The sequence below is a fragment of the Strix aluco genome, chromosome Z, assembly GCF_031877795.1.
Source record: "Strix aluco isolate bStrAlu1 chromosome Z, bStrAlu1.hap1, whole genome shotgun sequence".
Taxonomy (NCBI): domain Eukaryota; kingdom Metazoa; phylum Chordata; class Aves; order Strigiformes; family Strigidae; genus Strix; species Strix aluco.
In genome coordinates, this window is record NC_133971.1 from 81,589,131 (window position 1) to 81,613,168 (window position 24,038).

The 24,038-nt window shown below is 36.3% G+C and overlaps 1 protein-coding gene across 3 annotated transcripts in view; it reads left to right on the top strand.

The window, feature by feature from the left end:
• The window catches only part of ITGA1 (integrin subunit alpha 1), a 75,210-nt gene extending 56,357 nt beyond the window's left edge, over nt 1-18,853 (top strand). For 2 of the 3 annotated variants that reach the window (XM_074812492.1, XM_074812495.1), the window contains 13 exons: nt 932-1,042; nt 1,603-1,688; nt 1,892-2,027; nt 2,942-3,022; nt 4,837-4,913; nt 5,606-5,695; nt 6,713-6,815; nt 8,336-8,449; nt 10,176-10,280; nt 11,383-11,487; nt 12,350-12,442; nt 13,980-14,096; nt 14,862-18,853. In XM_074812492.1, the coding sequence (XP_074668593.1) occupies nt 932-1,042; nt 1,603-1,688; nt 1,892-2,027; nt 2,942-3,022; nt 4,837-4,913; nt 5,606-5,695; nt 6,713-6,815; nt 8,336-8,449; nt 10,176-10,280; nt 11,383-11,487; nt 12,350-12,442; nt 13,980-14,096; nt 14,862-14,906 (1,263 nt within the window). In that variant the 3' untranslated portion in view covers nt 14,907-18,853. The remainder of the gene's footprint in view (nt 1-931; nt 1,043-1,602; nt 1,689-1,891; nt 2,028-2,941; nt 3,023-4,836; nt 4,914-5,605; nt 5,696-6,712; nt 6,816-8,335; nt 8,450-10,175; nt 10,281-11,382; nt 11,488-12,349; nt 12,443-13,979; nt 14,097-14,861) is intronic. The other variant, XM_074812493.1, reaches the window with a different exon arrangement.
• Nucleotides 18,854-24,038: the final 5,185 nt, after the last annotated feature.

The following is a 24,038-nucleotide window of genomic DNA, read 5'->3' on the forward strand; positions in this document are numbered from 1 at the left end:
AACCCAACTGTATTCCATTAATTGTAAATTAAATAACAAAATCTGCATCCAGAATTAATCTTAAGAAGTGTACATAAAATTTGCTTGCTACTTAGAATTTATATATTTGTCTATGTATATAGATATAAACTATTTACTTTTATGTACAGTCTGTTTATCTTTGTCTCTTTGTTTGTGTCTGTCTTAAGAGCATAACACACAGTAGAACCAAACAGCTATTATGGTTATTAGTTTAGGGGCATTGAAAACTCAGCAGGGGCATGTGAGCTGGAAGTGTAGTTTGCATATTGGTGCAATTCCTCCTACTAAAATGTAGTAAAAACCCTCAGAAATTAGGTTTGGGATAGAGAATACTTATTCACTGCAAACCAGAAATGCAGTTAACAACTGTTGAGTATGAAATTGTCCAGATTTTAACTAATGTGCAGAGTGAATGGAGATGTATATTATAAGCTACTCACATTTAAAATGCTTAGTGACTTCAGAGTTGTTTCATAATTCAAAACTAATCATAAATGCTTGAATTTGCTTGAATATGCAATACATCTCCTAACAGCAGGCCTCAGTTTGACTTCACACTAAGTGACACTGCTGTTTGTCTTACTGTTCCTTTAAGAACAACTAAAAGAGAAAAGCGTATGAGTTGACTGTTCTGAGACAGTCTTAAATGAAATTGTGTTGGATATGTTCAGGCTACATGACATTTTTATGATGAGATGAGATACACAAAAACATTAGTAGATATTTATAAGGACTGGCTTGCACGCTAAATGCTTTATCATCAATTGCAAGCATTCAAATGCTTCTCTAGCAAGGATGGTGACAGTGTGACTGAAAAATATTTTACTTCATTATTGTTTGGATTTTTTTAACCTCCTCAGATATTAAAGTGAATGTCCATAAGAGCAATTTTGTCTTCTTTATGTTCTAGGATAAGCCTGACTTTCAGGACTCTGTAAAGGTTTTGCTGGAGTTCAATTTTTCTGATCCAGAGAGTGGACCTGTTCTTGACAGTAACCTGCCAAATGCAGTATCTGAATATGTAAGTCAGCCAGATTCTGTATTAATAACCAATGTATTTAAGGTGAAATTCATAGCCCACACAAGAGCTGAAAGTATTGTCCACAAATTGGCTAAAGAGGCAGGTTCGCTGAGCCTGTCCAGAAGGTGTTTCCTCTAAATGAGTCTTTGGGAGTGAAAAGCTTGATTCAGTGTGCTTGGGAACCAGGCTGGGGTTTTAAAGCTGTCCCGAGTTAAATGAAGATAGAAGAGAGTACAACCAATTTTATTGTAATTTTTTATGTAGATAGAGCAGAGGAATGTTAGTCGTTTACTGTGATGGTGCTTGGCATCATTCATACTTCTACTATTGCCTCTTTTTCTAATCTAGATGAATCACTTAGAAGGGAATGAGTAAAAAGCTTATGTTTCACCTGTGCATTTTACAGGATATTGGCATGTTTAACTTACTAATATTAGAGAAGACTTCTCTGATTGTCAAACAGAAGACCTTATATAAAATTAGATAATGATTTAAAATGTAAATATTTAATTTTAATAATAAATGTAATAAAATTGAGAATAAAAATACTATTGTTGCAGATTCCTTTCACAAAAGATTGTGGAGCCAAAAATAAATGCATTTCAGATCTTGTTCTGAATGTAAAAGCAAGCATAGCTGGAGACAGGTAACTACACTGGGTTTATTGTATCACTTGATATCTGTGCAAAATTTATATGTAAATTGTAAATTCTGTAGTCTAATAAGATAATGATGTGGCATAATTTCCAAATCAGAAAAAATATAGTCTGGACACTGAAAGAAGTTCCTCTTTGTGTTAAAAACAGATTCAAAAGTTAAGGTGTCCAACATTCTTACCTTATTTTACAGCTCTTCTCCATTTGTTGTAAAGTCACGCAATGATAAGTTCACCATCCAGCTCTCTGTGAAGAACAAAAAAGACAGTGCTTATAATACCAGAGTTTTGGTTCAGTATTCTCCAAATATTATTTTTGCTGGCATTGAGGTAGGAATTTTTCATATTATCACATTTGTCATAATCTATATTGCTAGAGATCTGAGAAAGCCTTTTTATTAAGCCTGAATTTCACTGCTCTGGCATCATTTCAGTTGATTGGAAGAGATTCCCTGGGAGTTCTGTACTCACTTACCCCTCTAAAACAGTATATTTACTTTGACCTGAGTGGACTCTTGCCTAGCCTCCGTTAACTAGAGACGTGAGTTTCACAATGACACTTAGGCAGTAAGTGCCTGCATCTTAGATGAACGTCAGCACCATGAATCATCTGTACATCTGTAGAGCCAGAAGTGCTTTGTTATTGTCCGTACAGCTCCTGAACCTCTAGAATTCTCCTTTTGCACATGTATAGAGAAAACACTCTCTTGGTAGGGAAGCATAGATCAGTGCCTTACTTATCTCTACCTCAGACAGCATTTCCATTTCAGATGGGAAACATTAGAAGAAATTTGCTTACTATCGACAGTCCTGATGTTGCACATTAGGAGAAGTCAGGGATCCATATCACTTTGGCTGACCCTGTGACAACAATGTCACTTTTATTGCCATGTTAGGAATACATTTACAAAGTTACATGAAAAACTGTGTACTTACACATATGTTGATCTGCTAGACCCCATGACTAATTTGCATGATGTCCAGTTTTTATATAATTGCTAATGTTACAAACACTTTCACTGGAAGGGAATAATGACAACTAATTGAAGTAGATGTCCATAGGTGGAAATTGTTTTACAGAAGTTGTGGCTTCCTATTGTTGTCCCAGTTCAATTAAGGCTTTGACTCTTACAATGTTTTGATGATGAAAAACAGCAATGGTATATATGTTCAACAGGCCCTTGATGCTTAGTCAGAATTTAGAGTTTGCACAAGGCCATGATTTCGCTTTCTTCTTCCTTTAGGATATACAGAAAGATAGCTGTGAATCTAATCACAACATCACCTGTAAAGTGGGATATCCATTTCTCAAATCTGCAGAAGAGGTAAAAAGTCCCCCTGCATGCAAGTTCTCCTTTCTTCATGTTGTTCTAAGGCCAGGGCAGTCCCTATCACCTCTGTATTTCTTTTCTCTTGTGTTCAATCCAAAACCCGTCCATGCACATTTCCCAAGCTATCCTTGTCACGAACTGCACTTGAACCAGATAGGAAAACATCAGATCTTCAGTACCTGGGCAGTCAGCTGTGGTATGTGGGGCAGTAATAGGTGCATATTGCCATCCTTGACACTGTCAGGCAAGTGGCCCATCTGGCCAGAAGGGTCTGTCTCCAGGTGTGTAGGATATTGGTTAGGATGTACAGGTAAGACATTAGATACTGTGGCTTTCCACAGGTTGGAGCCTACGCCTCTAGTTATTTTGTATATAAAATTTAGTCAGTTGGTTGAAAAGAGAATAAGCTGGTATGTGGAAACGCTAACCAGGATCTGCCAAAGCCAGACATCAGGACTTCACCTCTGCTCAACGGGGAGTGAGAGGCCTTTCCAGAAAGCAGTCCACTTGAAATCAAGCTCCAGCTTGAACAGCTCCAGTGATAAATCTGTATCAACTGCTGGAATAGAGAGGGACCTTTAGCTAAACTAAGCCTTTGAAAATATGCATCTAAGCCTCACTTAAATAGTTCTGATATTGAATTGTGAAATACAAAATTGCATGCAAATAAGACCAGCTGTCTTTCCTGGCAGTTTCTTGTCCATTCCTCTGTCATATCAGGTCTTTGTTGCAGATGCATGAGAGGGAGGATCACTAGAGATGTCCTCTTACATTGTCTCCCACATACACGCTCCAGCTTGCGTCTTGGACCTGTAGAAATTAAGTCAGCTTGTTGCTTTCTTGCAGCCAAATAAGCATACAACACAATGCCAGTGCCCACAATGCTCCATTCCCAGCTTTCCTGGATTTTTCTCATTTTCCTTTCATGCTTTGATTGTTAGTTTGGCTGTAGCTATAGATCCCTAAATTTAGAAATTTTATACTCTCCTTTGCATTCAGACATTTCTGATTCACTGAAAAGCATCCCTAACACATTCCTTTTTAAAGCCTCTTCCTGGCTCTTTTATAAATATGAAAAAATATCCAAGACAACATTCTCTGGGTCAGTTTATAATAAGGATTTATACACATTAAAGGAAAAATAAAAGTCTGAGCTGAAAAATCCTTTACAGTAACAAATAGTAAAGTTTTTGCTTCTTATAAAATTACCCTGATGTGTCAGGATGTAGAGAGGGACATGTTTGGGAGAGTGTTCCCAAATGTTGTGTAGTGTCAAATTGTGATAGATTTGCCCTAGTTATAATGAGTAGGGGATTTTGTGAGAACTAGTAGTCATTTATTTAAATTGTAAGTATTTCTGTTTGGTATACTAGGTGTTTTAGTATATATTAAGTGTGATTCCAGCAGCCTTCTATAAACAGCTCATCCACATTGTAATTGCCAGGCTTTTGAAGCTTTGTTTGTTTTCTCTCATTAGAGAAAAAATGGTTTTGATAAATTGATTGCAAGACCAGTTGGTTTCTATTAAGAATTATTTTGCTATGTATTGTAATAAGTTTTACTGAGGCTTCTCAGTTCTGAAAATTTGAGGCTTCTGTTTAATAAGTGATAATTATTAGATTTCTGTCTTGGTTGGGACAAATTCAAAGAAGTGGTTTCATTCATAGAAAAGTGTTAAAATGTAAATAAGGATTCGATAGATAAAAATAGTAAAAATTTGCTCATTTTTCATCAGGTCAAACCTTATTAGTGTGCTTTTATTTCTTTTTTTTTCCCTTTTAAAATGTGTAATGTATTTCTCTGAACAGATTTCCTTCAAAATATCATTCCAATTCAATGCATCATATCTCCTGGAAAATGCTACTGTTCATGTATATGCAACAAGGTTAGTTGCAATCATTACTTGTTTACCTTCTGATTTTTTTTTTTCTTAGAAAGCTTTATATCTTTGTGTTCCATAGTAAAACAAGGATGTCTTTTCTGACTCAGAAGTGGTTAAACAATCTGTAGAGCTGTCAGCTTTACAGATATACTCAGTCCAGCAGTGGACTAAATAAATAGCTTTTTCTCTCTAAAACCTGAAAGTCGCAAATGAGTCATAATTTCCAGTAGTTTTACCTTCCAAAAAGGTTTCTTCTCTTACAAAGTTACTGCATACTTTAGCATGAACCACAGTTTATGCTAAACAAAAAGGTCTGGCCTTCAAAGAGCAAGAGCATTGCAGATGTTGTCTGTGATAAAGGAATGCACTTGCCCTCAGTGTTTGCTGTCCCTGCAAAATCCAGGGACGGTATGAGAGTAGTGGCCCCTACTTGGTCCATTTTCATTCAGTCCACTGCGGTCTGTAATTTTAAAAAAGATGCATTTCTGAGCTGGGACTGGTGCAGGACTCAACTTTTTAGTTACCAGAAATAGTCTTTTGAATTTATTTTTAGGAGATAGTAATTAACTGGAAATGAGTAGTGTGTTTTCATAGCCAGAGCTGTAAGTATTTCAGTTTCTTAAGATTCCTTCCCACTAGGAGTTGTGTTGCATCTGTATTGTCTTATATGAGTGGCATATGTTGTTTTACTTTAGTGACAGTGAAGAACCACCTGAGACCTTGAATGACAACAGAGGACACATTACAATTCCAGTAAAATATGAAGTAGGATTAATATTCGTAAGGTATTGATGCTTCTCTGTACTTTTATTTGCTAGCATAGTAAATAGTAGGTGTTCAAAGAGAATATAGTATTGTTTTGTTGTTGAACTGTGCTCATTATCTACAGATGACAGATTCTAGTATCATGAACAGGAAGCATAGGCTTCATTGAAAAGAGCAGTTACATGAAATAATGAAGCAGTTACTGTCCCTATCTTGCTGTATTTCTGTTTTATCTATTTAAATTTGATCTGCAGTTTGCAAGTACAACAGCAGCTTTGTTGATTCTTGTACTTTAGCCATTCAAAGGCATTTTCAGGTACTTCCAGCTTCCTCACGGCCATGAGTTTGTATCACTATAGTATCGCATGGTGTGGTGTTTGATTTCCAGCTTCAAATATTAACCTCAGTTTTAGATTCCCAGGGGTTTGTTTTTATAAATTCAAACATAAACTTTAATTCAGGTCTTGTACTACACTTTATTTTCAGAAATAGCTAGAATTCAGTTAAATTCCATCCCTGAAAAACATTATAAATACTATCAGTAGAATACACTGCATGGTGCACAGGTGTAAATAATTAAGTCAAATTCATTTTGGATGCATTTCATGGTTCAAATCCAACCTTTGTTTGTCCCATAGGGAATAATGTTGAATTTAGAATATGCTGGTTTTGTTCTCTTTTTACTTGATTCTGTCTTTTATAGGACCCTGCCTGTTTCACATGGCAATACAAGGGACAGCACAGCTAGAATAAGAACAGCAAAATCAGGCCCTGATGTATTATTTTTAGGAACAATATTTGATCATTTTGTAGTTTTGTCTGAACAAAACATTTTAAATGTACATAATAAAAAGTAAGTACTACTCAGAAAATTAATGAGTTGAACTTCAGTGGAAGTAGCAGTGCAGTCTTAATTGAAAGACTAGTCCTGGGGGATTCATGAAATAATGAAGAGACCTATATTATTAACTACTAGAGTTTTTATGACGTTTGTGTGCTTATTGGGGTTTTTTTGTGGTTTTTTTTTTAACCTACAGTGTTTTCAAAGAGCACCATGTTATAATTGCAGCAAATGATACTGTCCCTACTGCTATTAACACAACAGAGCAGATTGGGGATGAAGTTACTCTACATTATAGGGTAAGAAACAATTAAAACTGTGTGATATAGTTACTGGCTTAATTTTTTTTTTATTTGGTTTGAATCATTTAATGTGATAGCATATTACCTAAATACCAGCTATGCAATATGTTAAAGCTCCTACATGGGTATTTTGTGTTTAACACAATTTTTTGCTTGCTTGCTTCAAAATAAGGTGAGTCAGAGGTTATGAGTGGTCAGTCCCTGCAAAGTAGTTCTGGTGGGGTTTAGAGCTGCTACCCTCAGCAGGGGAAAGAAAGCATGCTCTAGTAAATGACAACTTGACCTAATTCATTGCAGTTTAGAACAGATATTACCAAAATCCAGTCAGCTTTGAAAAAGACAAATGCCATGCTCCAAGAATGTTGTCTTCCTAATGAAATAAATACTGCAAACTAAAATCACTTGGAAAAGATATTTAATGGACTAGAAGCCCATCCTCGAATTGTAGTAGGACTGATTTTACTTGTCTTTAGAGCATCCTTGTTTCCCAGCGTAAAATCCGAAGCTGAACAAGGGTCCCATATAAAAAGGATAAGTCTCTGAATCAACTTCTGTCTAAAAAATGGGTCATGGGAAAGTTCTTGCTCTCACTAAATAGCAATGGCAAAGGGTTTTTTTCTATTTTTTAGCCCACCTACAATGTTTTACTCAGCTACTTTTTTTAGTCTCAAACTTCAAATTCAGTAATCTCAAAGCTTTTCTGGATGTTTAAGACTTTATTTATCTCATTTTAAAACCTTTGCTTTCTGAATGTAACAGCTGGTGGACTGCAGAGCATAAAATTTATGATCTCGTAAGCAAAACTCATCTCTGCAAGCAGCTTATTACAAATGAGTAGTTGGAAGAAAGAAGTTAAACAGGTTCTTCAGTATTTATTAAGCTTGTCCACTTCAGAGATAGAATCACCAATTTCCCTGCCAGCAATTCCACCTAGGCATTTTCTCCATCCTTGGCCACAGCAGGCCTGTTCAGAAAGAGCAGCAGCTTACAGATATGTCCTGTGATCTTCTCAGGGAAAACAGGGGAAAGGAGCAGGTGAGGAGGAGGGCTGTTGCCTAAGCACACCTCAGGAGGAACTAGCAGGAGTAACCACTAGTACAGTGGCTTCTCTCCCATGTTAAAGTATTTTGGGGTCTTTATTAAAAATTGAAATAAATGACCTTAGACAGAAGTCCCAGATGGTAAGATGATGCAGTAAACAAGATAACAAGAAGGAATTTATGTCAAGATGGTCCCTTTCATCCTGTTCATTTGATTTCTTTCAATAGAGCATTGTATTACCCAAGACCACAGAAGAATGTGTTTGCTAATTCACAGTAGGCTGTTCTTGGGGAAAAAGTAAAAATCCATCACACCACTTTTTGCATAACTGACTATGGAAATGTAAAAAAAAAAAAAAAAAAACAACCCAAAAAAAAACAACCAGAAGAAAAGCACAGGAAATTAAAAAAATCTCACAATCAAATACTAACAAAATAAGGAAAGTACTAATCAAACATTTTTCATTTTTTTAATAGATTGAAAAAGGTGAACACTTTCCAATGCCACAGCTCACACTGCAGATCTTGTTTCCCAATGTAACAGCAGCCAAGAACACTCTTCTCTACCTTACTGCATTGTCACATTCCCAAGTAAGCTAGGAATTTGTATTTTTATGATTAATTTAAATGTGAAATTTTTGTTGTAAGGAACTGCAATGCAAACATTTGGGATCATGCCTTGCTTCAAGGTAGATACTGCTTTTAGTCTAAAATACAAGATGCTGGTATTTTAAGAGTATGTACAGATGTGCATAAGAAGACAAAAAAAAAATTTCTTAAAAGGAAACAAGCAAATTTAAAACAATGTTGACCAATAACTGAACTATAACAAGGTTAATTTGATATATTGCCAAGTGATGAGAGGTCCAGACTGAGATATAAATGACAGGAGTTTCTTTATAATTTTGCCTATTGAGTCTCAGATTATCTCCATTGTCAGCAATGCTTATTGCAAATGCTGTAGTCCTGCTGTGTACATCTAGAGCTTAATCTCGTGTTCAGTCCTTTCTGTCACTGAAATAAGCCTTCCTGCACGTCTGCTTTCCAGCAGTAGCAGTCCTCTGGCTTCTTCTTTCTCTGGGGTGCTGAGACATCTTGAAGGGGTGGTCATGTCTTAAAAATGCTCTTCACTGAAGCCCTCATTTGAGTTTTTCCATTTTACTCCTCCACACCAGCTGGAGGAGATCACAGTTCCAGCAAACCCCAAGATTTGAGCTCTGTACATATTAAAACTAGAGCTCTATCAATATAGCCCTATCTATCTGTCTGTCTGTCTGTCTATCTATCTATGTATCTGTAGCTATATCAATATATACTAGATGGCTGAAGAACCCAAATATCACTAAGTGGTGACCTAAACCTCTTTTTTTTTTTTTTTTTAATCTTTCCCTCTGAGACACATGCACATGTGCACCTCTCTCCAAATATTTCAGTTAGTTTTGAGGTGTTGCACCACTGAAAAATAAACCAAATGGTCTAAATGAAAGTTCAAGGCTCACTTTAAAACAAAAAATAATCAAAAAAACCCCAAAATATTCTATGTGTAGAATACAAAGAAATTGTGTCTGTTCTCAAATTCCTTCCCCTATTATTTTCATTCCCAGGCAATCACCACATTTGACCCAAGTTTGCACATAAACTCAATAAATCTGTGCTTTTTCTGTGGGTATAATTCATCTACTGTTAGCTACACTGTAGTGATAGTAGTGTGCCCAAGTCCACTGAAAGGGATTTGCAATCCTCTTCATGCTAGCAGTCTGAAAGTGAACGACCTGACTGAAAAAACAAATTCCCCACACCAAAGACACTAAAGGCTTTCCCAGCTGCCTTTGAAGGAGCCATGGAGGTCCAGCCAGTGCTCCAGCACCTGCTTCCCATCCCTGGGCACTGCAAGGGAGGCTCCTGAATGCCTGCACTTAACCTGCCTGTCTGCTTGCTAAGGGAGAACCTCTGTGGATTCCCATTCAAAAGCTATTTAAGTCTTCTAATAGCCAACTCTTGCTGGTTCATGTAGTGATCATCTTGCAGGAAGCTCTTGGTTGCTTCTACAGATGTCTAAGTAGCTGGATAGAGGTTAGGTTAAATTGTGTCATAAAAAGTTCATTTGTTGTTTGAATAATGATACTTCAGTACCTACACCATCTGAGTTTTGTATTCTGCACTCTTGCAATATGCAATTTTATTGCATTTAGTTGTTAGTAAATTGTTAATGTTATTAAATATCAAATATTATTAATGTTGGCTTGTTTCCAGAGCATTTTTTGTAATAGATTGCATGTTCAGACAGTGAGAATAATATTTGTATTTCTGCTAACAGAATGCCATCTGCCAGACTAGTTACCCTGTAGATCCCTTAAAAATCAGCACTGGGAAACCGTTTGTGTTGCCAAAAATAAAAGAACCCACAAAGGATACAATTATGGTAAGCCTAGATATGGTATACATATTCATCTCAGATATTAACCCAGATCTTGGAGCTGAGTACTTCTGCAATAAATATAAAAAAGCTTCTCTCAAACTGTATCCTATGGAAACTCACTTTGTATTAATAGACTGAAAAGCTATCTTTATGTAGACTATAGCTAGTCTACATAAAGATAGCTTTTCAGAAAACTGTATGTGGAACTGAATTTGGGGTGGGTTTTTTTTTAAATGTGTAAATAACAGTAGCACATCTGACAGCTGAGTAAATCTTCACCTTCTATATTCCCATTGTAATTAATAGAAATATTTTAACAGCTTCTCATCTCCCTTGAAACTTTTTTAGATATCCAGTTGAAAATACTAGCACTCTGATCTGACAGATTTTCAATGCAACTGCTAGAAATGTAATTGATGGTCCCATTTGGAAAGGATTAGCCTCTAGTTGAAAAGTAATTATGCTGCCATAGTTATGTTGGCATGCTGGGGGGCAACCGTCATACTACCTCCTCAGCATAGAGGTACAAGTTGAGTTTCTGGTGCAAATGAAAGCATGCCATGAGAAGAATGTTTTGCCATGCTTATCATAGTCATTCACAGAGGTGATAGACGTCTAGGCTAAGCAAATGTTTCCAAAGCTTTGAACATAGTTCTGCTGCCCTCCCGGCTAGGAAGTGATACTGGGAAGATACATATATTTTCACACACGCATCCCACCCTGCTTGAAAGATTCAGGTGTCCCACAATTAGAAAGGATCAACACTGCAGAAAATTCACAGGTGTGAAGGCAGAAAAAACTTCCTGTTACAGGCAGTCCATCCTTTAGGAGCTTGGCTGATGCCTTTTGCCACATACCTACAGTAACAGAGCTTCCTCAAGGCTAAGTGAGCCTGCAAAAACTGAGTCCATTCTACCACAGCATGATTATCTCAACTCATTTTATATACTGCAGTGTCATTTTTACATAAAAGGCCCCAGTAATATCAGTTTAGTATTGGTATCATAACAAGTCTATGATCTGTATATACGGTAGTTTAGGTGTTTTTATTTTAGTAATCTGAAAAGTCTCTTCCTATTAATTCATGATGGTGCCTTTTAAACAGGACTGTGATACATACAACTGTGCATCTATTAATTGTGCCCTGGTCCCATCTGACATATATCAAGTAAATGTTTCATTAAGAGTATGGAAACCTACCATCATAAAAGTAAGTAAATCCCATTTGTATTCAGAATACTCTTGGGTTTAAGAAACTTAAGCCAATGTTTCTAATGTGTATTAAAGTTCTACCTTTCATTTTCTTAAGTCTCCACAGTCCCCTAGGATTTGAAATTGTTTCTCTTGCTATTCTAAAACTTCCTCAAAACTAAGTTACCTGCATTTTATTATCCTTAAAGTAAGTACTTAGAACTTAGCAGGAATTTCAAAACATAGTAAGAAGATACCCCTTGCTTATTCTGCATTGATGGTACTTTTTTTAATAGCTAGTTATCCATCCATATATTCTAATGCAGCAGATGTAAGGGGGGGGTACATAGAAGCATATAATTTTTAAATAAATTTTATCTGGAAAGTTTTCTCAAGTCTAGAAAGGATTTTTTGATCAAAAAGAGCAGAGGAGAAAGAGTCCACCTCAGAGAACACCTCAATATTGTCTGATGGTTACAACAATGTTCAGGCTGTGGTCCATTTTGTTCAGTAGATAAATTTCTGATACTGAGTTCCTGTTTTCTGTCTTTGTTTTTCACTGGAAAAGAACAGGACAGAAGGGGAGATACAGCAGAATTTTAGAAAGCTTGAGTCTGTCCCTGTGGCCAAAATTGTATTCCAGGATTAATTAATATCCCTTTGAAATCTCTGCTCTCTACTCTTTCAAAGCTGTACTGCTGTCTTGTAAGCAGTAATGTGTGTGCTGAAGGTGACACAGATGAGCAGCTCCACTGACTTTCACATTTTTCAGCATCTCCCAAAACTTTAGCATTAAGGTTTGCTTTCACCCTTCTCGTTTCTACAAAGCTTTCTACTTCAAAATAACTAATTATAAACCATAGCCATTTCTCTTCTTCCAGGCAAGTATTCACAGCTTAACTCTTGTTGTGAAAGCATTACTTAAGAGTGAGAACTCATCACTGATTTTGAGAAATGACCATCAAAAACTGGAGGTAAGAACACGATAATTCATGGATTTACTCTTCATAGGATTTATTGTGCTACTGAATCATTCATTTTCATTCATTACTAGTGAACTGATTGTTACCTGTTGTAATGTGTTATCCTACTCTAAATAAAAGGAATATCATATTACTGTAGAAATGTCAGAAATAGTGAGATGATGATAGCAAAATCCCATTACCCACCAATGTACCTGGATGAGAAGTACTGTCTGAAGTATTTCTGCCTGCTGCAGTATAGATGCTTGCTGCATCTATGTAAATTAAAAGCATAATTAAAATTCTTTTAATAAACCAGTAGTATTTTTTAAATTGTCCTGAGTTATTTAGAAGTGATCTTACTTTGTACATTGTGTTTTCTTCATTATTTATTTATCCTTTCTTTCCACTTCATTACCCAGGGTATATATGTGAAGCAGAATCTTTTATTTGTCAGAAGTTCCTGTCATTTTCTTAGATAAGAAAGTATATAACATTGTATACTTTTATATATATATATATATAGTGGTGTCAGGTATAAAGAGAAATTTCTTTAATTTTGTTAGAATTGTTATTTGTCCTTTAATACTTTTTATCCCAAGATGTTTATTGTGCTTAATGCATTGCTTTTCTGTTATAACTTGTACATACAAGGGCTTATTTACTACAAATTACATTTTTTAGCAAAAGTCTTATTATGTGATATTTGTGTTAACATCCCCAAAATTTAGAGCAATGTGAATATTCAATGTGAATTACATCTCGTTCAAAATATTTTTCAAAATACAAACATCACAGGTCAACTAACCGCTGGTATTGTATCCAGACATTTCTTTTAAGTGATAGGTTAAAATTCAATCCAGGAGTGAAAACAGAGCTGAGAGGCTTGCATATAATGAGAGCTGCCTTTACAAACCAAGGAATTTCAGAATTAACTTTTTTAAGACATAATTTTAAGTTGCATGTTTAGTGTTCAGCTCTTCAATTGGTTTGATAATTCAAATTGACAATCTGAATTATAAAGTTGTGTCTCTAATAAATTCTTGAGTTAACATAATTCGAACTCCTATGTGGTCATGTTTGTTTAAATGTGAGCATTCCTTATTTCAGTTTAGTTTACACCAAATATACCTGGTTTAAAATCAAATTAGTATCTACACAGCTTTTTGCACATTTCATTTAGTTGGTTTAGAAGCTTGTTAATCACTACCACCTTTCAGGGAGGCAGGCATTGAGTGATGAAGGAAATACTAAAGAAACTCCCTAACATACACTTCAACTGCTCGTGGTTTTGGTCCTGTATCCTTTATAACTACAGACTTGTAGTAGGGCTGGTTCTCGTTAAATTAGTACACTTTAAAAGCGCAAGATATTACATAAATATAGGGTTTCGTGTTGGAGATTATTTTCTCAATTCGCTCCTACAAATTCCTGTACTCAGAATGAAGTGGTACCCTGGAAAATCACTGCATACTGATAAAAGTCATGTGCTCTGTTGATATTTTAAAAGGATAACTTATTTATTGCTTACATTCTGAACACTTTTCAGACCATGATTAAGATTTCCAAAGAACTCCCACCGGGTACAGTCCCCTTATGGGTTATCCTCCTGAGTATCTTTGCTGGACTCTTGATTCTTGCACTGCTTATATTTGCTTTGTGGAAGGTAAGCTGCATGTTCTTGACTTCAGGAAAATAAAAAAATATGCTTAAATTCTCTGCCGAGTCCTTCTTGTAACTAAAACCTCACAGACACTAATATTATCTAATAAGTAGAGAGAAATCTCATAGAAATGACAAAATAACTAATAACACTACATTTTTCTGATGTGTAACATGCAATGCTAATCAGTTGAAACCTGTATTGCCAGTATGTTATGACAAGAAAAATGAAAAGAGATTTTAGTATGAGTCTAAGTTTAATAAAGGGGGGTTTTATTAGCTTCGACGTGGCCTTTGATAACCAAGTTTTCTCTTTGCAAGAAATGCTAGGCCTGGGGTGTAAGTATTGCCACAAGTGGGCACTCTTCTCCAAGCTAAATATTTAGTTCATACTTTGGTTAGAAGGTTACAGTTTATAAATTTCAACATGTATAATCTCTTGAAAAATTTGACAAGTATAAAATAAAGTATTATTTATTCAGCTGAGTACCAAATATTATTGTTTTAGCCCTTGACATTATGCGAGCATAACAATGATTCAGCAATCACTCACTATATATTAACTGTACTCCTTTTGTCTCCTTTCCTGACACGTCTCTCTAGTTTTTTCTGTTCCAGGAAAAACAGTGTTGTACTTCAGTGATAAAATATCAAATGACTTTTTACTGTACTGGAAGTATTAAAATAGTAGTAAGAACCAGCGCATGAATGCTACCAATATGGGTTGTATGCTTCAAGCAGTTCTTAGTCACCTTTTTCTTTTCTGCAGGCTGGATTTTTCAAGAGACCACTAAAGAAGAAAATGGAGAAATGAAGAAAAAAAAAAGCAGAAATTTTTGCTCAGGTCTGCCTCAACAACATTACTGTAAAATTATAAACTTAGACGCAGTGGTCACCATGTTTTCTAAACTCTGGTGCATTACAAAAACAAGAAGCAGAACAAGAACACATGCAAAGGAATGATTCAAAAGAAAATAGCCTTTTGTGATACTCAAGGACATACTTTCAAGTGTTACTCATTTTTGGAGAGTGAGTTCAAAGATTCTAACATTTTTTAATACGGAAAATGCATAATCATATTTTTATATACCTGTGTATGAGGAATCATTTTTCATTCCAAATTATGCAACAAGTCAGCTTGTATGTAGCAATTCCAGTCTTTTATCACCTTACAATTTTCAAAAAGAAAAAGCATCATTTTCAAAATTTCCTCCGTATGTCAGTTCTGTGAAAGCAGACTGTCACTTCATGAAGCAGAACATGCAGACTTTGAGAATGCACCAAATACTGTGTGATAACTGATGTAATGACAATTCAGAAGATAGAAGCACCTGAAGGATTTTCGGTGAAAATTGCTGAAATACCTTGGACTTCTCTTTCTGCTCATTTTAACGTGTCCAGTTGAACCCAGGATACTCCAAGAAAGAGATTTTTATGGTCAAGCAGACCATAAAGGATTGATCCATTAAATTACATAACTGTTTGAACTTGAAACAGATTTTTGGCAGGCCTAAAAATATATGCACAAAACATAAAAGCCCATCTGATTGCACATTGTACTCAAATAAGCAGGGGCACAATTGTATCTGCAAATTGAAATATCCATATTTATGCAGAAAATGTTTAGAGGTACCCTGAAAGTTTGACTCTTGCTGTATATCTTGGAGTAGCCAGGAGGGTGCTTCATAAACTGTCACTGTAAATTTATTGTGTAGCTATTTAATCTGATGACTTTAAAGTGTACAAAATGATAATTAACAAAAGAGCACAGATAGAAAATTCAGCACTGGCAAGCTTCTTCTAGTATTATACGTTTATTATAGTTTAAGAAGTGATGAAGAATTTGCATATTAAATAAGCACTTAACAAATTATGTTTATTTTGTGTCAAAGATTAAAAGTTTATATGAGAACACACTGAAATGTAGATAGCAAAAGATTTCTTTAAGAAATTTTTTCTTTCTATTTAGACTATTCAGTTTCCTCCTTTTCTTTCACACACTTGTCTTCCTTGTACGAGGATCCCTCCCTGGGGTTCTTGAGCTATGCCTTGTCCTTGAGAGCTTCCTATGTTACTTGCAGCCACACAAAACTAACATGAGAAAATGGAGGTGTGCTGGCAAGGTGTGATATTGCCTCAGCGTGAGACAACTCGGCATTGATTGTCAATAGATCAGAAAATGTTGAGGAGACATACTAAATTCTATAAGATGTACTTGTTTGCAGAAGAGATTTGCCTTGCCAAGGAAGCCAGGAAAATTTGTTCCTCCTCTTGGTACAAATGTCACTGAAATGAAAAAAAAAAAAAAAAAAAAAATGCAGTTTTCCAAAAGGTTTTAACTTAGCATTGACTTTAGCAATTGCTTAAAAAGCAGTGTTATATTTTATAAAGACTTCTTTTCTTTAAGAAGAGACCATAGATTGGGTTTAACATGCTGGCAACTACAACTCTGGAAGTGTGCTGGAAGGTGCTTTATTGCCTGAAAGATGCTGTCACTCTTAAGTCCCTTCTATTTAGTTCCTAAATTAGAGAGTAGTTATTGGGAAAGGGTGAAATTTATGTGAATGCAGCAAGTGGGATTAAGTTTGAAAGTGTTTACAATTTCTCCTTGTGTCTGTGGGAAAGGTAGTTGTTTCACAACAACAGTCTGCTGAAGGTAGCAGCATGACTCAGAGAAGAGGGTAAAGCCCTCCGTGGGAACACTGTGGGTGGCTGTGCTTTGCAGAGTCTGAGAGAGCCACCGGGTCGGCGGACTTGCTTGCTGTGCTAGTCTGCATGCCTGAAAGTGCACCCTCGCTGAAGGGCTGTGAGTTCTGAGCACATAAGGAAGACCTGAATGAAAGCAAAAAAATGATGTAGAGGAGTTGTGGATAGAATCCCAGCTTCATTCCTCATGCCAGTTAAATAGTCCTCAAAGGAAGGCAAAAATCCATTTGCTGAACAGTGATGATAAATTAATATTTGCAGAGCTGTTTTCAGTTCCACATGAAATGCAGGTTTTATTTTAAGAAAATGTATGATTTTGCCAATTTGTTTGAAAGATTTAAATGGCACTTGTCACCGTATCACTATAGCATCTGAATGCCTCAGAACTGTAAATGTTTTTTTCCTTATAGTATCTCTGTAAAGGCATAGCAGTGCTGTTATCCTATTATGGTTTTGTAAAGGAACAGACTTATGAAGGAATTGTGACTCACCAATGCATACATAGAAAGTCCATGGTAGCAGAGGAAATACTTATATTTATTATTATTCAGCCAGTTTGTTAACCATGAGGTCATTTTTCCTGGTTTCATGAGATTACTCACAAGTTGTACAAGCCACACGTCATCTTTATGCAACATACTTTTAAGTGTTTCTTTTTAGTTATGATAAGCTGTTGACCAGAGCTTTTTAATTTTCCGATGACATTTCATATCTTATTTTAAAGCATCAGCCTAACTGAAAAAATGTAAGTCAATAGAAGAGTCTATTTCCCTAGATAAAGACTACGCAAAAATACATAAGTATTTTATAAATGCAAAGTATGTTTCAGATCAGTGTTCTATTCTTTTTAGTCTTGCTTTGCACTGTAAAAACAGTAATAAGCTTCATATAACCACACTGCTTTTCTCTTTGTCATGATGCTTTCTTCCTTTTCATGTTTGTCATTATCAGATTTTCAATTATAATATCTATTTAAAATATAAGTATGCAAAGGGGATAGCACTATAGCACATTATTACTACACAGGCTAAATTAGTAAAATCACTTATTTTTATCCATAAGAGCCTTTCTGCACAGCACTGCAAGAGCAGTATTTTACTGCTTTTCATTATATACAACAGAAAACCCTACTGAAAGCAATATTGCAAACGTCAGGAACATCTCACTGAAATTTGGCAGGCACAAAAAAATATCAGAACAGCATGTAATCTGTTTTGATCCTCTATAAAAAGATATATTAGGGTTGTAATATGATTCTAATAACTAACAAGCTAAACATTTTTTCATTCAAGTAAAAGCCTGATACAAAAATTAAAAATCTGGGTGTATAATCAGAACTTAAGCAACGGAGGGAGTCTGGCCCAGCTCAGTTCCTAACTTCAGCACTGAAGTAACTAATCTTAGAGGGAAAGGACAGGCTACATTTCTGTCTCATTGAACTTCTCTGGAAAGGAGCAAGAGCTTTAAACCATCACTCCTACTTTAATTTGAGGCCGTTCTAGAGGCTGTTGATCCCATATGTAGTTTTAGAAGACTTAGAAAACAGCATCTACATTAGAGCAATCTCCCTGGGCTGCTATTTATGTTCCTTTGCTTGTCTGGTGTCACTCTAGGGCTCTGTATTATGAGCCCTTGCTACAGACACAGCCCACCTTTCCTGACCCCTTACCTGAGCCCTTTAGTACATATCCTGTGCTGCATCATTTTGAGCATGATGTTCCTCTTCTGCAGAGCTTGAGTCAGGGGAATCCACCTTCAACTGGAGCCAAGGGTTTTCATCTCACTCAGCACTGAGACGCTGGAGTTAGGGTCACATTCATCTAATCAATTCCACATAGTCTAATTGTTTTAATTTCTTGAATTAACTATTGTATAGATGGTGATCCCTAAAAGCAGAGCAAGAGAATCAGAATGTACTATTGTTAATTATACCACTTAATAGGAATAAGAGGGAATTTGCATCCTTTTTAAGAAAATCACAACATTCTGCACAGCATTTTGTTTTTCCTGTAAAATTATATCAAGTGTTTCATTGATTAAAAAAATTTAAAGTCTGGTGAGCCTCCTTTGTAGTTTGTTTGCTTTTCATTGATAAAAAAATAATATAAAGCCATCTCAGTACATAAAGACAAATCCATCTACCTGTCAACAGAAAGCTACTGTAGAAACAAGCATTCTTGCACAGCGTGACATCAAGGAAAGCTTGAATGTGGTCAAGCTGTCAGAAATACAATGTCATTAATTGTATGGATCCTGTACTTAGAGCCACATTTGAAAGCTTTTCAGAGTACCATGTGACTTCCTGACACAGATTTGTTTTCATGACATTACATAAATAAAAGTTGAAGACATATTAATTCATCTAACCATTCTTACTCTCCAGTGATTTTTCTGTACAACTTCTCCCTGTGACCCAACTGATGTTGTCTTGCATAGTTGTAAATGATTGACATAATCTTCCTTAAAGCCTAGTAAACATTTGTATCAAAACTTCCTAGAAGACAAAGATTACACCTTTTATATCACAGTTAACTTTTAGAAAACATTACAAACCATGTAATTACTTAACTGTTATCTCATCAGAAACTACTTTGATGGTGAATCACAATTCTCTAATAGCGACATCCTGTCTAGTCATAGGGGAGTGCTTACCAAATGTCCTACTCTGTATATATCTGTTCATTAGAGTTTGCTGGACATTTTCCATGGGAGTATTTCAATGAAAATTAGGAAAAAAAAAAAAAACAAAAAACAAAAAAACAACACTTCTATGTTTGTTTATTTGCTTTAAATTGCTTTTCAATGGAATTAAAAAAGAACTGGAATCACTTTCTCACAGCAAGTGTCATGTTATGTATCATTTGCACAAAACTGGTTTATAATTCATTGCATTTAGCAGAAGCAGCCTTAATCCTCCACAGTTCAAAGGCAATAGCAGTTCATGCAGTGGGTGCGGTTTGAGCCCTGTAAGAGTGAAGAGTCCTAAAGATTAAAGCACTGATGAAGTTTTAGTAACTGGCTGATACCAGAGTTTAGACAGCACAACTGGATTCTGTTTAAAGAAGTGGATGATAAAGTGAGCTATCCTCAGTGCAATCATGTTTTAATTACAAAGACTGAGGGATGACACCCCAGAGATACTGGACTTTGCTCATTCAGTCAAAAAAAGCATGAGTAAAAGATCCTCAGGCACATTTTTCTCCTGACTCTAGTAGCGTAGGGCATAGTGCTCCTTCTTTTCCCTTCTCGTACACTTACCCTTCTGCCCTTCTCCTTTTCTCAGTGCTGTAAGTCTTCTCAGAAAGGACAGACATTCCTCAAGGGCTAACTGAATGTAGCACCTCCTAGGGATTTTCAAAGAAATGGAAGAGAGAGCAGAAGTATTCAAAGTGGATTGCACATTTAGATCTAGCGGGCCAGTTGTCTTGGTACACTTTGTCCACCCCCTTCGTACACTCTCTGTTCACCTTCAGCAGTGGCCATGGTGAAATCCTGCTTCTCAGTTATGGTTCAGCTTGATTTGGTACTGGAAGTTAATATTTATTTTAAAGCTTCACATATCTGGTTCAGTATTAATTATGGTCCTTAAGATTTATTCATGTTAAGGGTGCCATTGTTCTTCCTCCTGGGGTAAAGGAATAGGATATCTCTCTCTAGCGAAAGTTTCTTCAAATCATCTTCATTACAGAGCCTTTCCGTCTTATGAGAGAGGATAAGAGGAAAAAACAGAGGATCTCCTCAGTTTTCTCTAAAAAGTATTTGAAGATTTGAAATTCTGTGACAGTAGACATGCTCTGAGAAAAGCCATTAATTTTCCTTCTTTTTGGGGAATTTTATAGGCAAACCTTGCTGAGTATTCTCATCTCATGGCCCAAATTAATAGCCATTAATAACTCTCTTTGCCATAAAATTTCACTGACAAGAGCCTATTACTCTGGCCTCAGCAATTTTACACTATGCCACAACAGATGCTAATATTTATTATGCTATTCAGTTCAGCTGAAACTTCCCACTACCCTGTTAGCCAGAAAAAAAACAGTTCTGGTGGTATTGGTGTTGCAGGTTTTGAGACTCTCAGGAACCTCAAAAACTAATGAGTTGCTTTTGCCATTTATTTGAGGGATCTGCCAAAATTAATTCACAGACTCTGGCCTTCTTTATGTCATGAATTTCCAGTATTTGGAAAGATGCCTATAGCTCTCAGCAAACAGCCAGTAGCAAGTATATTTAGAGAGCAATACGTGTCTTATAAGATACTGCTGCAACATAGTCTGTCCCTTCATGCAAAGCACCTTCAGGTTTCATTCCAGTTATTGAGGGCTGGCCTGTTTGTGCCTCTTCCCTGCTCCTCCCAAGAGAATTTTTCTTATAGAATGAGTAAGATTTCTGCAATCTGATAAAGAACACTTTTGTACATCTGGTCAACTAGATGACACTTGATTCTGTTGCCACATTTTATCCCCCACCCACCTTTCAGATAATTCAACTGTAACTCAGGGTTTAGTAACTAATGGTAGGCAATGTAGCAAATGATCAGTTGAGAATAGGTCCAATCAGCAGTTATGTATATACCAAAAGGTTAAGGTTTTTTTAATATTCAGTATTACTTTTGATTAGCTTAACACATTCAAGCAGCAAACAATATAAGAAAGGAAAAAAAAAAAAAAACAACAGCAATGCATTAAGACTTAAATACATCTCACCTAATTTAAAATTCAGTGTGATTCATAGAATCACAGATTCATAGAATCACAGAATGGTTTGGGTTGGAAGCTACCTTAAAGATCATCTAGTTCCAACCCCCCTGCCATGGGCAGGGTCACCTTCCACTAGACCAGGTTGCTCAAAGCCCCATCCAACCTGGCCTTGAACACTGCCAGGGAGGGGGCAGCCACAGCTTCTCTGGGCAACCTGTGCCAGTGTCTCACCACCCTCACAGTAAAGAATTTCTTCCTTATATCTAATCTAAATCTACCCTCTTTCAGTTTAAAACTGTCACCCCTTGTTCTATGCCTACAGTCCCTGATAAAGAGTCCCTCCCCATCTTTCCTGTAGCCCCCTTTAAGTACTAGAAGGCTGCTATAAGGCCTCCCCAGAGCCTTCTCTTCTCCAGGCTGAAGAAACTCAATTCTCTCAGCCTGTCCTCACAGGGGAGGTGCTCCAGCCCCCTGATTATCTTCGTGGCCTCCTCTGGACACACTCAAGCAGGTCCATGTGTTTCTTTTTTTGGTGCCCCCAGAGCTGGACACAGCACTGCAGGTGGAGTCTCACGAGAGTGGAGTAGAGGGGGAGAATCCCCTCCCTCGACCTGCTGGCCACACTTCTCTTGATGCAGCCCAGGACATGGTTGGCTTTCTGGGCTGCGACCGCACATTGCTGGCTCACAGTCAGTTTTCCATCCACTAATACCCCCACGTCCTCTGCAGGGCTGCTCTCAATCCACTCATCACCCAGCCTGTATTTGTGCATGAGATCTTGCTATGTGGTAGCTTCACCAGACATCCCTCCCTCGCATATTGTAAAAGAAAGAGTACAACTGACCCCATCAGCCTGATCCATGCCCCTTTTACTATGTCTTTTTTGAGGCATCTCTTTTCTAGAGCAAAGAGTCCTAATTTACTTAATTAGTCTTGGTATTGAGGTCATTCCCCACCTTCCTTACTCTATCTCAACTTTCTCTAGTTCTACTGTAGCATTTTGAGATGATGGAACCAAAATTGCACAAAGTGTCAAAAATGTTTGGTTTGGATAGTAGCATAGCAAAGCACTATTTTATTCTCCTCTTGTTGCCTAAATAATTCCTAGAATCTCATTTGTGTATTTTTGACCTCTTCCAGTTTAAGTCCAAAACTGAATTATTACTAATGTCTAAACTACATCCTCACAGCTAATTTTAACATTTCCTTTTTAGATTTGTGTTTGGGTTTGGGTTTTTTTGTAGCTTATTCTTTTTTCCTTCAGTGCAGCCTTTAACATAACATTTTTGTTACAGACATCATGTGTCCGACAAAAATAATAACTGAGACTTGGTAGCCCTTCCCTCTAACATCTTCAGCCAAATCACATCAAAGGAGTGACCTGGAGCCATATACCTTGGCCTCCTGTGTATAAATTACATCACCTTCACAAAAGCCCTTCCCAGATATACATTAACAAAAAATTCCTCAGTTTTGCATACCACAGAAACTCTGATTCTGTGGCCACACCTCACAGATGACAAAAATAGAAATACTTGAATGTTTTTCTGAGAATGTTAGCATTAATTATACATTTTGTCATCACATTAAAAAGCTGGAATAACACATATTAGTTGTAAAATTCCACAGTAAAACTGATTATTAAGTATGTGTTCACCAGAATATGTTTTAGAAATTTTTAGAAAAATTTAGAAATATTTGCTCAGTATCTTCCCTCTGCAGCTTTTAATTTTTTTTGAAAATGCAAAAATTATAGTGATCTTTCTGTAGTAAAACTGATTAAGTGACTTGCTTCCCACAGTCCTTACCATGAAGAAGACAGTTTGTTTGGCACTTGCCAACAACATAGCTTCTTCTAATGTGCAAATAATCCATATTTGCATAGAACCAAGCCTGAAACTTTGCAAACCAGCTCAGGCAGATACAGTGTTTTTGGCAAGTGTCCCTGTGACCACTGACAAGCAGACACAACAGGGTGCTATAAAACACATCATTAAACAACAAAGACATGTAGAACACAGGGTGTGTATCAGGCCCTGGTTTAAATTGCAAAGATAAAGAGCACTAACCAAACAGTTCTCAGAAAGATTTTTTTTCTATCAGTGTAGGTTAACTATAATGAAGAATAATTTTTCAGAATAAGTGTAATATATATAAAATAGCAGAAGAGAGTCAAAAAGGTGAAATACTGAACAATATAGAAAACCTTGTTTTGAATTAATATGCAATATACAGTTCAGGATTATACAAGAAGGTTGTTATCAAATGCCTTATAATCTATTCAAAACAGAAGTTTTCATGTAAGAGAATGTTGTTAAAGAATGCAATAATTTTCACAGCATTTATTCTCCTACTCTTTGTAGATACAGACAAATGTTGGTCTGAGAAGCAACACCCTGGGAGACAGCCTTTTTTGTGTGAGAAACTATTTTTCAACATTGTGTCTGGGTGAGGAAGAAAGTTTCGTATCCGTAGGGTATATTTATAATTAGAATGATGTAACTGAATCAAAGACATTGTTTCTTAGGAAACTGAGACATCCT